The sequence below is a fragment of the Colletotrichum siamense genome (assembly GCF_013390195.1).
Source record: "Colletotrichum siamense strain Cg363 chromosome Unknown KSG_Cg363_contig08, whole genome shotgun sequence".
NCBI lineage: Eukaryota > Fungi > Ascomycota > Sordariomycetes > Glomerellales > Glomerellaceae > Colletotrichum > Colletotrichum siamense.
In genome coordinates this window covers 4,118,491-4,131,152 of record NW_023501021.1, presented here as the reverse complement: position 1 = coordinate 4,131,152, position 12,662 = coordinate 4,118,491, and the positions used below count along the sequence as shown (strand labels likewise).

Below are 12,662 nucleotides of genomic sequence, written 5' to 3'. Positions count from 1 at the left end.
ATATTATATATATATTATAATTAGTTTATAATAGTTATAAACTTAATTTATATTATACTTTTAAACTATTATTTATAAAGTAAATTATAACTTTATTTAATTTATTTTATATCTATTATATTCTATTTTAATTTTAAAACTTTATTTTTATAATTATTTTTAATTTATAATATACTTTTAATATAATAATAATTATTAATTTAAGTATTTTTTATAAACTTATTTATTATTATAACTTTTTAGTTTAATATATTACTTTTTAAGTAGAAGTAAAAATTAAAAATATTTAGAAATATATTAATTTAGATAATATCTCTAATATTTCTTCTAATTTAAATAAAGTTAAAAGTATATTTTTACTTAATAATTAGATTTAAAAAGAAAATAAGAAGTAATATAAATATTATAAAATAAAATAAGAAATTTATAATAAGATTATTACTTTATATACTTTTATTACTTTAAATATTTAAAAAGTTATTATAAAAAGTAATATTATTAAAAATAAAAACTTTAGAGAAAAAGAGTTTAAAGAAATTATTAATAACTTATTACTATTAGTATTAATTATACTTACTCTTTTTATTAAGAGATTTATAGAAGTTTTTAAATTTTATACTTTATACTTCACTATATATATAGCTTATAAAGTAAAATATATATAGAAAGAGTAAATATATAAAGCTTTAAATAAATAGATTAAAGATACTATTTTAGAAGAGATCTTTATATTTACTTAAATAAAGCTTTTTAAAAAAAGAGATTATATTTTTTATATTTTAATATATATTCTAAAGTAATATTATACTCTAAGTAATTTAAATAATTTTATTATAATCTATAAAGAATATACTATAGTTTTAAATTAAATAGCTTCTACTATTAATTTTAATATTTAGATTAAAAACTTCTAAAATATATTTTTTAAAGTTTCTTAATATAAACTACTAAAAATATAAAGAACTCTTATATTAAAAACCTTTTTTTAAGTAATTTAATATTATTTTACTCTATTTTAAGCTAATTTAAAGTTTATTAATATTATTAAGTAAGAGTACTTTAATATTAAGATCTAAAGTATAAGTTAGTATATTAATATATTTAAAAACCTTCTCTATAAAAATATAATAAATATCTATTTAAAAAGTTATACTAATAGAGTTTTTATAATATTAGCTAAATAATCTAATAATATAATTTTTAGTAACTTTATTTTAGAAAAGCTTTTATAAAATAAGTTAGCTTTATACTATATATATAAAAGAGACTATAAGTAAACCCTATCTATTTATAATTACTTTAAGTTTATTTTTATAAATAAAGAAGTTTATATAAGCTCTAAAAAAATAACTTAAATTTACTTTAGAATTAATAAGCTAAAATATTTTAAACTTTATACTAAAATAACTTATAAGAGGTAATTTACTATAAAAAACCTTAATACTCTTAAGCTTAAGAATAATAAGAATTAAAATAAAAAAAAGTTACTTAAGAATAATTTTAGTAAATTAAAAGGGTTAACTACTATTTTTACTTTTAAAATAAACCTTTTATTTTATATAGTAGTTTATATTATTACTAAGGATATTATTATAAAGATTATAGTAGAAGAAGTAGAAGTTTTTATATTAGAACCTAAACTTAATAAGATCTATATAATTTATATTTAAAACTTAAGAGTCCTCTCTAATAGTATAATATTAGATAATTATAATACTTTCTACTTAGTTAATAATATCTCTCTTTTTAAAAAAAGCTTTATTATCTATAAAGTAAAGAGGTAAATTAAAATAAATATAATTTTATACTTTATTATAATAAGAAGTATAAAGGTTTTTTATAATATTCTAAATAGAGTAAATAGACTTTAAAACTTAATATTTTAGAATATTATTCTTATAAATAACTTCTATATTAATATTATCTTAGAATACTTATTATAAAAAATAAATATTTAATATTTAGGATTTAATAATATTTTTTATATTAAAAACTATAAAAATAATATAAAAATAAAGAAGTTTTTAAAAAAGAGTAATATTACTTTTATAAATTACTAACTTTATTTCTTATACTTTAGTTTTAAATATATCTTTTCTAGTAATACTTTAATTATAAGTTTATTAGCTTTTATAATAACTTATATAAAGTAATATTCTTAAGAACTTATTTAAATTTATACTAATATTATAGAAATATAATACTTTTACTTTAGTTATCTTAGTTAAAAAGTACTTAAGAAACTTATTCTTAATACTTAGAAAGTAAAGATCTAAGGTATATTATACTTTAAATATTAATATTATATAATAATATATATAAAGTAAGTTATATTATAATATACTTTAAAATAAAAAGTAATATAACTTTTCTATAAAGTATTATAAAACTTATTTAACTACTTAATAAGCTTTAATATAAATAAATAGCTTTTAGTTATTAAAAATAAATATATAGGTTAACTCTTTATATTCTTATATATAAATAAAACTTAATACTTAATTTTTATTATTATTTAAACTTTTAAGTACTAAGTATAGAGATAATATAGCTTTACGTTATATAAGATTAAATAAGATAATAAGTATACTATAATTATAATTAATAAACTATTAGAATTTTAAATCTAAGTATTAGAAATAAGGATTAAAGTTAAATAAGCTCCTTTATATATTAAAGAACTAAATAGAAGTATAAAATAAATAAGTTAAAAATTAGTTATAAAAGCTATTATAATACTTTAAGTAATAAACCTTCTATCTAATTTATAAATTAAAGTAGTATAAACTATAGTATTTCTTTATAATATAAACTTTTACTAATATTATAGCTAGCTCTTATTAATTTAAGTTAAAGAAGATTAATTAAGAGATTATATTAAATACTATAAACTTACTTATAAAGTAAACCTCTTAGTTAATTCTTATTTTTAATAAAGAGGGGTTTATATATATAACTATAAAATATACCCCTTTAAAAAAAATATAAAATAAATAAAAATAAATATAACTTTAAAGTTATAATATAAAAATATATTAAATACTTAATAAGTTATATAGTAAATTTATATAACTTCTATAAAGTCTAAATATTTTTACTTTAAGAAGTTATTATTATATAAAATATAACCTTTAATAAGAGGATATTCTACTTAAAAAATAATATAAAAATAGTAATCTAAAATAAAGAAACTTACTTAGTTACTAATAAAATATAAAAATTAATATCCCTTATACTTTTAAAACTCTAAATTCTAAAAGTATAAAGTAAAGCTAATCTTATATTAATAATAAATAATAAAACGTTATTATTATACCTTTCTTTATTAAGAGAACTTAAAATAGTTAATAATAAGTAAAAGAGATAAATACTAACTTCTAAATTAAACTTAGACTTTACTAAAATATATAAAGTATTAAATCTAATATTATTATTAAACTTTATTTAAGATAGTAATATAGTAGAAAAGACTTAAAATATTAATAAGAATATAACTTTTATTAAAAATATAATCCTAAATAAGATATATATTTAGATAGATATACTTCTTCTATAAAATCTAAATATAGAAGATATTAATATATAACTATTTTTATAAAGTAACTTTTTTATTTAATTAATATAGCTATACTTAAGAACTAAAAAAGAGAGTACTACTAAAAAAGAATTAAAGTAAATATATAACTATATTAACTTAAGCTAACTTAAAATTATAAAACTAAAGTGATCTCTTTACTTTAGAATATATTTTATATTCCTCTAAATAAAATAAAACTAAGATATTTTCTTTAAAATATATATATTAAAGTAATAAAAAGTATTTAAAGAAGTAAACTAAAGATACTACTTATTTTATTATTTTATTTTTATTTTAGTTTACTAAATAAAACTAAAGTATATATCTATAATATTAAATAGAAAAATCTATATTAACTAACTTATAAAGCTACTTAAGACTTAAAAAGATATCTAATATATATTAAAGCTACTCTACTTCTACTTTATTAAAATATATAATATTAAAATTAATAAACTTAAGGAAATAAGTATTTAAGATATTATAGATAAATTAAAAATAAAGAATAAACTAATACCTTTTAAGTAAGTATTTATATATAAGTTAGATTAATATAGATATTTTAATTACTATAAAGCTAGAATTTATATTTAAAATAACCTCTAAAAAAGCACTTTTTAGAATAAACTTATATTATAACTCTTATTATAAAAATATTTAAAATTATAATAGCTTTTATAGTATAATTTAATTTTAAAATTTATTAGTTTAATATTATTAATATATTTCTAAATACTATATATAAGCTAAATAACCTCTTTATTACTTATTACTTATTAGATAGCTTTAAGAAAGATAGAAAAGTTATTAAACTTTAATATACTTTATATAACTTTTATAATACTTTTTTACTTTAATATAAAGAGTTCTTAAATATCTTTCTTTATTTTAAATTATATTTAATAAGTAAAAACTTATATCTTTTTTAGTTTTATAATAATAAAGTTTTTATATTTTTTTATATTAATAATATTTTTATTTTATATTATAAGAACTATATAAAAGAAGTAAAAAAAGTTATAAAAGAGATTAAAGAGAAATATAAACTAAAAAACTAAAAGCTAGCTAAATAATACCTAGGAATTAGGATTACTTATAATTAAATAATATAAAAAATCTATTTTTTATATAATTAATATATTAAGTAAATTATAAAAAAGTTTAACTTTATTAATTTTAGAGTACTAATTATATTTCTTCTCTTTATTTTACTTAAGAAGTTTAATAGAGAAGTAAACCTATAATAAGTCCTCTTATATTAAGAGAAGATTAAGTTAATCCTCTATACTTTAATTATAATATAGCTAAATATTATATTTACTTATATTTTATTATTATAATTCTTAATAAACCTATCTTTAAAATATTATTAAGTTATAAACTAAGTAATTTAATATTTATATTATACTTAATATTTTATAATTCACTTTAATATCTTAAAGAGTAAAGTAGTTTAAATATTATTAATTATAAGTAATATATTATTTACTAATAATAAAGAGATATAAAAGTTATTTTAAAGTTTTATAATATCTCTTTTTAAAAGCTTAATCTAATAAAAAGCTATATATTAAAGTATAGTAACTATATTAATAATAGAGGTAAAGTTTTTAAACTTAAAGTATATTATAAAAGAAACTATAGCTTTTAAATAACTTTTTAGAGATCTTAAACTTAGTTTTAGAGATATATAGAAGATCTATTATAATAATTAGTAAATAATATAATTTATAGTAAGTAAAAAGGAATATATCTTAACTTATTTCTACTATATAGATATCTAAAATATATAGCTCTATTAAGAATATACTAAATAATTATTCTAAGTTATATATCTTTTTATTAATAAGATACTAGCTAATAGCTTTATAAAAATACTTTCTTATATAAAGTTTAAATAGTTTAAAGTATTTCTAAACCTTTAAGATATATTATAAATAATAAAGTAAAATAAAAAAGAAAAAATAAATAGGAAGTAAAGCTTATAAGCTAAGTATTTAATTAAAAATAGCTTAATAACTAAGAAGTATATAGCTTTTTTAAAAGCTTAAAATATTTATACTTTATAGAATACTTAATAATATAACTACTATACTTTATTTATATCCCTAAAGAGTAAATATATAGTTATTTATAAGGATATTATATATAAGCTTTATCTTCTTAAGAAGATATCTACTAATAAAGCTATTAATAGTATTATAAATATTAACTACTTTAAAGATAGAGGGGATTACTTTAAAAAATAGACTAATATATAAAATATTAAAGATTAATATATCCTTTATAATAAGCTTAATTAATAAAGTAATAGCTAGTATTAAAAAAGAAGCTATAGTTTTAATAGCTACTTTATTATTATTTCTACTTTCTATTTTAGCTTTAGCTTTTATTTTAATTTTTACTTTAACTTTATTATAAACTTTAAAAGCTTCTTAGAGTATAATTCTCTTAAGAATAAAGATAGTTTAATAAATAGTTAGCTAAATAATTAATAATATAAACGTTATAATATAGAATATATAATCTTATTTATATCTTTATATATAGCTTTAAGGAATTAAAACTTTAGTATAAAAATAAGTAGTAATATAAAGATATATAGCTTCTTTTTTTCTTTATAAAGAGTATATTTACTCCTTTATTCTATACTAAATATATATATACTAAATAATATACTTTATTAAGTGTTTTATAAATAAAATAAGTAAATCTTATTATTTAGTAGTAATAGCTACTCTTTTTCTTAACTTTTAGCTTTTAAAACTTCTATTTCTATTTAGAAGTTAGTAAATAATATAATAACTTAATTAAAACTATAGATTAAAGATATACTCTATTTATACTTTTAGTATAATTTATAAATAAATAAAAGAATAAAAGTTATAAATTATAAATTATATACTTTTTTAGTTTTTTTACTCTTTATAAACTTTTTACTTTTTTTAAATTTATTAGTTTTAGTTTCTATAAAGTAACCTAAATTAGTAATTAATTTATAAAAATAATAAAATAAAGTAAAAAGTTTATAATAATAAGAGAACTTTAAGATAATAGAATAGAGATAAAGTAACTTACTTTTAAGTATAAAGCTTTTAAGTTCTAAAAAAACTAAAAAAGTATTATTACTCTCTTCTTTTTCTCTCTTTCTCTCTTTTTACTTCTTATTAATAAAAGTAGTTTTTATTTTAGCTATTATAGCTATATATTTAGCTTTAGTCTTTTTAAGAAATATCTAAATAATATAATTAATATTAAAAATAAAATTATAATTAAATAATAAATATTATAATTACTATATAACTATATATTTATATATAAATATAAAGTAAGTAATATATATATTAGTTATAATATAGATAAAAAAAGAAAATTAAAAAGTAAAAGTAATATAAAAGATATTATTATTATTACTACTTTACTACTTTAATAATTATTTTAATTTTCTTATTTAAGTTAATAAAAAACCTCTATCTCTATATAATAAAGTAGTAATATTAATTATTACTTTAATATTTATAATTTTAATTATAATAAAAAGTATATAAAGAGAAAGATTTTTTTCTTTTTTATAATTTAATAATAAAGCTATAAAGTTATTTTTTTTATTAGTTTTTTTTATTAATTACTTCTTTTTATATCTACTTATAATATTTTATATATATATTTAGATTTTATAATATTAATTATATAAAATTAAGATTTTTAAGCTTTTTTAAACTTAAAAAAATATATTATAATACTTTTAAGTATTTAAAGTAGCTTTATACTTAAAAGAAAGTATAAAGTAATCTATTTCTAACTTACTTATTTAGATTAATAATATTCTAGCGTATTAGGATCTACTCCTTAAAAGACCCTTTATATTAGACTCTAATTTAGAAGGAATTAAGCTATTTTATTTACATAGATACTATACGTACGTTATAGTTAGTTTATAATATATAGGAGCTAACTAAAGCTAGTGTTAGTGCTGCTCTCCTCGCGGAGTTTCTGGTAAACTCACGTCGCTAGGGATGAAATTAAAACGACTTATGAAAAAGTCGTATGTTTTCTGGAAATCAGTTACGCAAACGCCGAAGTGCCTAAGCTTGTGGACTAGTGCAGGCCCTAGAAGGAAGTGAGCCTTCTGCAGTCACTCTCGCCATAGAGATTGATCTTTCTGATTGGAGTTACCTTTCTCAAAACGCTGGAAAGTGCCTGCATTCCTGTGTTTCTTGGTTGGCTGGGCGAATATTAGGCCTCTGTTAAGTTATCGAAACTTTTTGAGCACCGAGAACGTACAAAGTTGAAGTCCAGTTCAGGAAATGAAGCATTCGTGCTCAACATCTTCTGTCCAAACACAAGATGAAAGGAAAAGCCATCAACCGAACTTCGAAAGGAAACGCAACTTCCTCCCCCGGGAGCATCGGTCAAGTCGTAAGGCTTCGTAGCGCTAGGAAGTGTTTCGGACGCGTAAATCAGATCACCTTCGGACTCAACAGCAAAGGCTGCCCCACCGAATCCATCCTCGGAGCCCACTGAAACACAGGCGATGAAAGGTTCTGCCCCGTAGCCGCGATAATAGACGCGGCCATTACTTCTTTGAGCCTCGACAAATCCGAAATCCTCGAAGAAAGCCTTCGCCCTCTGTAAGTCTTTGTATGTGTAATAGATATGCGATATGCGGACGAGGTTGATTTTGCGTACAGAAGCGGAAGTCGCCTCTGTAGAGCCGCTGGCGATGGTTCCAGACATCTTCGTACCGAGAATTCGAGTCAAATTGAGGCTCAAGCAATGAATATGGAACCGTCGGAGATGTGAGATTGTGCGGGATAGGTTGGAGGCTGGCTCTGGATTTCAATGCAGCATGTCAAAGTCTACTACTCTCATCCCCATTCCGGTCTTGCGCATTTATCCAGATCAACATCGTCATATTAGTTAGATTGATAAGCTATGCTATTGAGTGCTGACGAAAGATTTCAAGCAGTGTTGCAACTACACAGGCGTGAATGTGCCGGCGGAAAATTGAACCGATTGAGAAGAAATCACTCCGATGCAGCGACCCCAAGTTGGACTGTTACCACCAGGATGTGGCCTGTGGCCCCGATCATCTCATCGACATGCACAAAGCCAGTGTTTCGAATCCAGGACCAATACTAGAACTTCATTGATTTGGCCTTTTTTTTCTGATCGCGTTGTCAGCCGACGTGTAGCTTTGCCGGTGCGCTGTTCATTTCGCTTCTTTCGATTGGTCCAACCATCTCATTCCGCCCAAAACCGAGTCCATCCGTTGCAGCAGCATCCCCTCTTCCTCATTCGACGCATCACGTCTCCCCTCACATGGACATCAACGGCGACTTCAACATGCTCGAAAATTCATGCGAAACGGATATCCTCGTGGTCGGAGCAGGCCCAGCAGGCGCGTCGCTGGCCTGCTTCCTGGCGTCGCATGGCTTGAGAGGTATCATGATAAGCGCAAGTCATGGGACAGCAGACACACCGCGCGCCCATATCACTAATATGGCCGCACTAGGTACGTTACTTGGGGGTGTTCTCGCTTCGATGTGATGGAATATTTGGCTCATATCTCAGAGTGTCTGCGTGACATTGGACTGGATCAGGAAATACGCTCCATGGCAACGAAAGGCCACTGCATGCAGCACACGCGCTGGTGTTATAGCATGGCGGGGGAAGAGCTGGCGCGCATCCCATCTTGGGGAAACGATCCCCGAAGAAAGGTACAGTCCCCGCTCTTCTCGTCACATTATGTGCACGCTATTGCCGAGACATGAACTGGCATTAACTCGGATCAAAGGGCGACTATGAACTTGCAAGTCCTTGCGATCCTGTGGACATCCCGCAAACTCTGCTCGAGCCGGTGCTGACTCGGTTTGCGTCGCATCATGGCTTCGTCGTCAGGTTCAACACCAAACTTGTGTCCTGGAAACATGACCCCTCGGACGGAAAGTATTTGGTCAACGTCTGGGATGACCTTTCCAAGATCCACTTCTCGATACGAACGAAGTATATCTTCGGGGCTGACGGCGCCCGCAGCCTCACAATCAAGACGCTTCAGATTCCACTCATTGCCAAGTCCGGGGGCGGTCTCGCAATCAACGTACTGGTCAAAGCCGACCTTTCCCATTTGATGGAACACCGGAGCGGGAATCTGCACTGGTTGATGCAGCCTGACGTTGATCATCCGGAGTTTGGCTGGATGGGCATTGCACGAATGGTGAAGCCATGGTTCGAATGGATCTTCATCCTCTTTCCCAGTCCCGGCTTCGATGCATCCGTCCCAATTTCAAACGAGGCATACAAAGGCCGCATTCAAACGTTGATCGGAGACGACACCAATGTCGACATCCTCTCGGTTTCTAGATGGTATGTTAATGATATCGTCGCTGAGAGATACTCAGAGGGTAATATGTAAGTGAAAGAACATCGCATTTGTCATATTGAAGTCACTATATGCTGACCACACGGGATCCAGATTCTGCCTAGGTGACGCAGTTCACCGCCACCCTCCAATGAATGGACTTGGTTCCAACACCTGCATTCAGGACGCTTTCAACCTGGCATGGAAAGTTGCATATGTGGAAAAGGGCTTAGCGGGCCGCTCGCTTCTCGATACCTACAACACCGAGAGACAACCAGTAGGAGTCAGCATTGTGTCTCAAGCCAACGACTCCTTTCGAAAGCACTCCGCAGTTTGGAAGTCCTTCGGAATGATGGAACAAACAGTCGAAGAGCGCAGTGACGTCTTCAAGCTACTTTTGAGCCCTACAGGGGAGGGTCGAAAGGCACGCGAGAGCTTCCGTCAAGCCATCACCGCTACGGCGCATGAGTTTCACGGCCTCGGTATCGAAATGAACCAGCTCTACTCCAGCTCATGTATCTATGTCAAGGATGAGCCTCTTCCTTACTGCCCTTCCGAAAGAGCAGCCGAGGACGATGTCGCGTACTACGACCCAAGCACGTATCCGGGCCGCCGCTTGCCGCACGCCTGGCTCAACAGAGCGATCCCAAGCAAAATGGTGTCGACGATTGACCTTGCCGGTCACGGAGCCTTCACTATACTTACTGGGCCAGGAGGTATGCTATGGAAGGAGGCGGCAAAGGCTGTGGCCGCGGCAAGGGGCTGTGAGATCAAGGTTTGGTCGGTAGGTTTTCGACAGGACTGGGAAGATGTGTATTTCGATTGGGATCGACTGAGGGGTGTTGAGGAGTCCGGTGCGGTGTTGGTCCGTCCTGACCGCTTTGTAGCCTGGAGAGCGCGCAAGGTATCGAATGACTTGGACAGCTGTGTTGAGAAGTTGTCGGAGGTAATGAGGGTCATTCTGGATCCCGGCGACACATAACAGTAGTATCAGTTCCCTTTGTGAGGAAACATGGGAATTTCGTTCCGCCGAAGTAGTTCTTCAATGCTCAGCCAAACGATCTTGTTGTTAAATCATGCCCGAATCTACAGAATGGTAGTCGCATCTGGAAAGCTGCGATAGAACGCCGTCTGTAGTTATTGGTATCATTTGATCGTTCGAAAAATGTAAGTATCACGCGTAACAGACCCAGATAATGCAAAAGAAACCGTCTTAACTGCGCACCGCGTCAATAAGTATCTTTTGCTCATTTGCATACCATCTAGCTCTCATAATACTATTAGAACTATTCATATTTAACAACGTTGACGAGAGTCCCTATCTCCGAAATTTCAATTCTCATATCGTCTCCGTCCTTTAGAAATATCGGAGGATCCCTAGCAATGCCAATGCCGGGCCCGGTGCCGGTCATGATTATCGTGCTCTTCTCTAGCGTCGTGCCTTGCGAAAGAAATGCAATGATCTTGGGGATGTCGAAAATCATCTCTCTTTGCGGAATGATGCGGTGATTAGTTGCAGTTGCATACTGGAAACTTTACAAAGGAGAAGTACATACCTCGTGTTTGAGTCTTGAACAGTTTGGCCATTGTGAATAGCTCTTATTCTCAGAGAATGTGGGTTTTTCAGAGCTGACTTTGCGACGAGAATTGGTCCTATCGGACAGGATCCGTCAAGCCCTACGAAACAAGTATCAGCCAACTGATTGTATGGCTATCTTCGCTGACTGGTCTCTATGTTGACCTGCCGAGGAATCTGTATACCTTTCGAAAAGCACCACTGGCTGTTCATAAATTGTTGCTTCCTTGCGCTCACGTCATTACTACATGTATACCCAAGGACGTAGTCCATGGCGTCGCTCTCCGGTATGTCTCGGCCAGACTTGGAAAGCACTACGGAGAGCTCTGCTTCGTAGTCACTCGTAGAGTCCTGGGAAAACCGGGGAACGTTGATAGGTGCAGGATATGGTCCCGCTAGGGCTGTCCTCGGCTTGACGAAGAGGACTGGAACCTCGGGGATCTCCATGTTGGCCTCGAGGGCATGATCGCGATAGTTCAGCCCCATGCACCTGATTATGGGGACTTCTTCCATTGTAAGAGGCGAAAGAAGCTGGAGATCCGATACTGAAAGTCAGCCATTCGCAAGGGTAATGGTATTTCACGGCGCGCTGGCGTTGATTTACCTCTTTCACATGCATTACCTCCTCAGTCACGCATCCATCAAACACATTCCCTTTCACTAGCTTGACGGGAATACGCTGGCTTTTCAGAGTGGCGAGACCGACATCTTGCCATTCGCCGGCGTCGACCTGGCCGAGGTGTACTTGGCCATCTTCCTGAGCGACGAAGCGTACTAGGTACGACCAGGATGACTTCATCATGGTACCAGGGCCAAAGCTTGGGAGAGAACACAGCTAAACCGACGAGTATCTAGAGGCTGAAAAGTATTGAAGGAGAGTGAAAAAGTTTCGCGAACGTCGTCGGGAGATCCGAGATGCCCAGATTTCAATTGTACAGACCTCATTGGAATGACTGCGAACCTTCAATTTTAACTTATCCTTTGTATCCATCTTCTACGTGATCAACTATAGCGGATCCAACAGAAACAGCCAAATTCTGCTTATCGTATGGAATAGTCCGATTGTTGAGCCGAAAGCGGGCGCAAAAGAAACAAGAGGCAGAGAAATCAGTCCGCCCGAAGCCTGACTGAGAACTCAGAGCGGGAAC

At 28.5% G+C, this 12,662-nt stretch overlaps 3 protein-coding genes across 3 annotated transcripts; 1 reads left to right on the top strand and 2 right to left on the bottom strand.

Annotated features, from left to right (window-relative positions):
- Positions 1-7,544: 7,544 nt before the first annotated feature.
- Positions 7,545-8,314, bottom strand: CGCS363_v012611 (uncharacterized protein; the record flags this gene model as incomplete). Its single annotated transcript, XM_036644460.1, has 3 exons — positions 7,545-7,687; positions 7,754-7,802; positions 7,862-8,314. 3 exons carry the CDS (start codon positions 8,312-8,314, stop codon positions 7,545-7,547), a joined length of 645 nt encoding a protein of 214 aa, XP_036490567.1.
- A 926-nt stretch (positions 8,315-9,240) lies between these two features.
- Positions 9,241-10,920, top strand: tfdB-0 (2,4-dichlorophenol 6-monooxygenase; the record flags this gene model as incomplete). Its single annotated transcript, XM_036644459.1, has 3 exons — positions 9,241-9,297; positions 9,375-9,988; positions 10,053-10,920. The coding sequence occupies 3 exons, from the start codon at positions 9,241-9,243 to the stop codon at positions 10,918-10,920; spliced, it is 1,539 nt and encodes a 512-aa protein (XP_036490566.1).
- A 304-nt stretch (positions 10,921-11,224) lies between these two features.
- fahd2-1 (Fumarylacetoacetate hydrolase domain-containing protein 2) lies at positions 11,225-12,313 on the bottom strand (the record flags this gene model as incomplete). Its single annotated transcript, XM_036644458.1, has 4 exons — positions 11,225-11,426; positions 11,495-11,615; positions 11,700-12,045; positions 12,119-12,313. The coding sequence occupies 4 exons, from the start codon at positions 12,311-12,313 to the stop codon at positions 11,225-11,227; spliced, it is 864 nt and encodes a 287-aa protein (XP_036491143.1).
- Between the last annotated feature and the right edge of the window lie 349 nt (positions 12,314-12,662).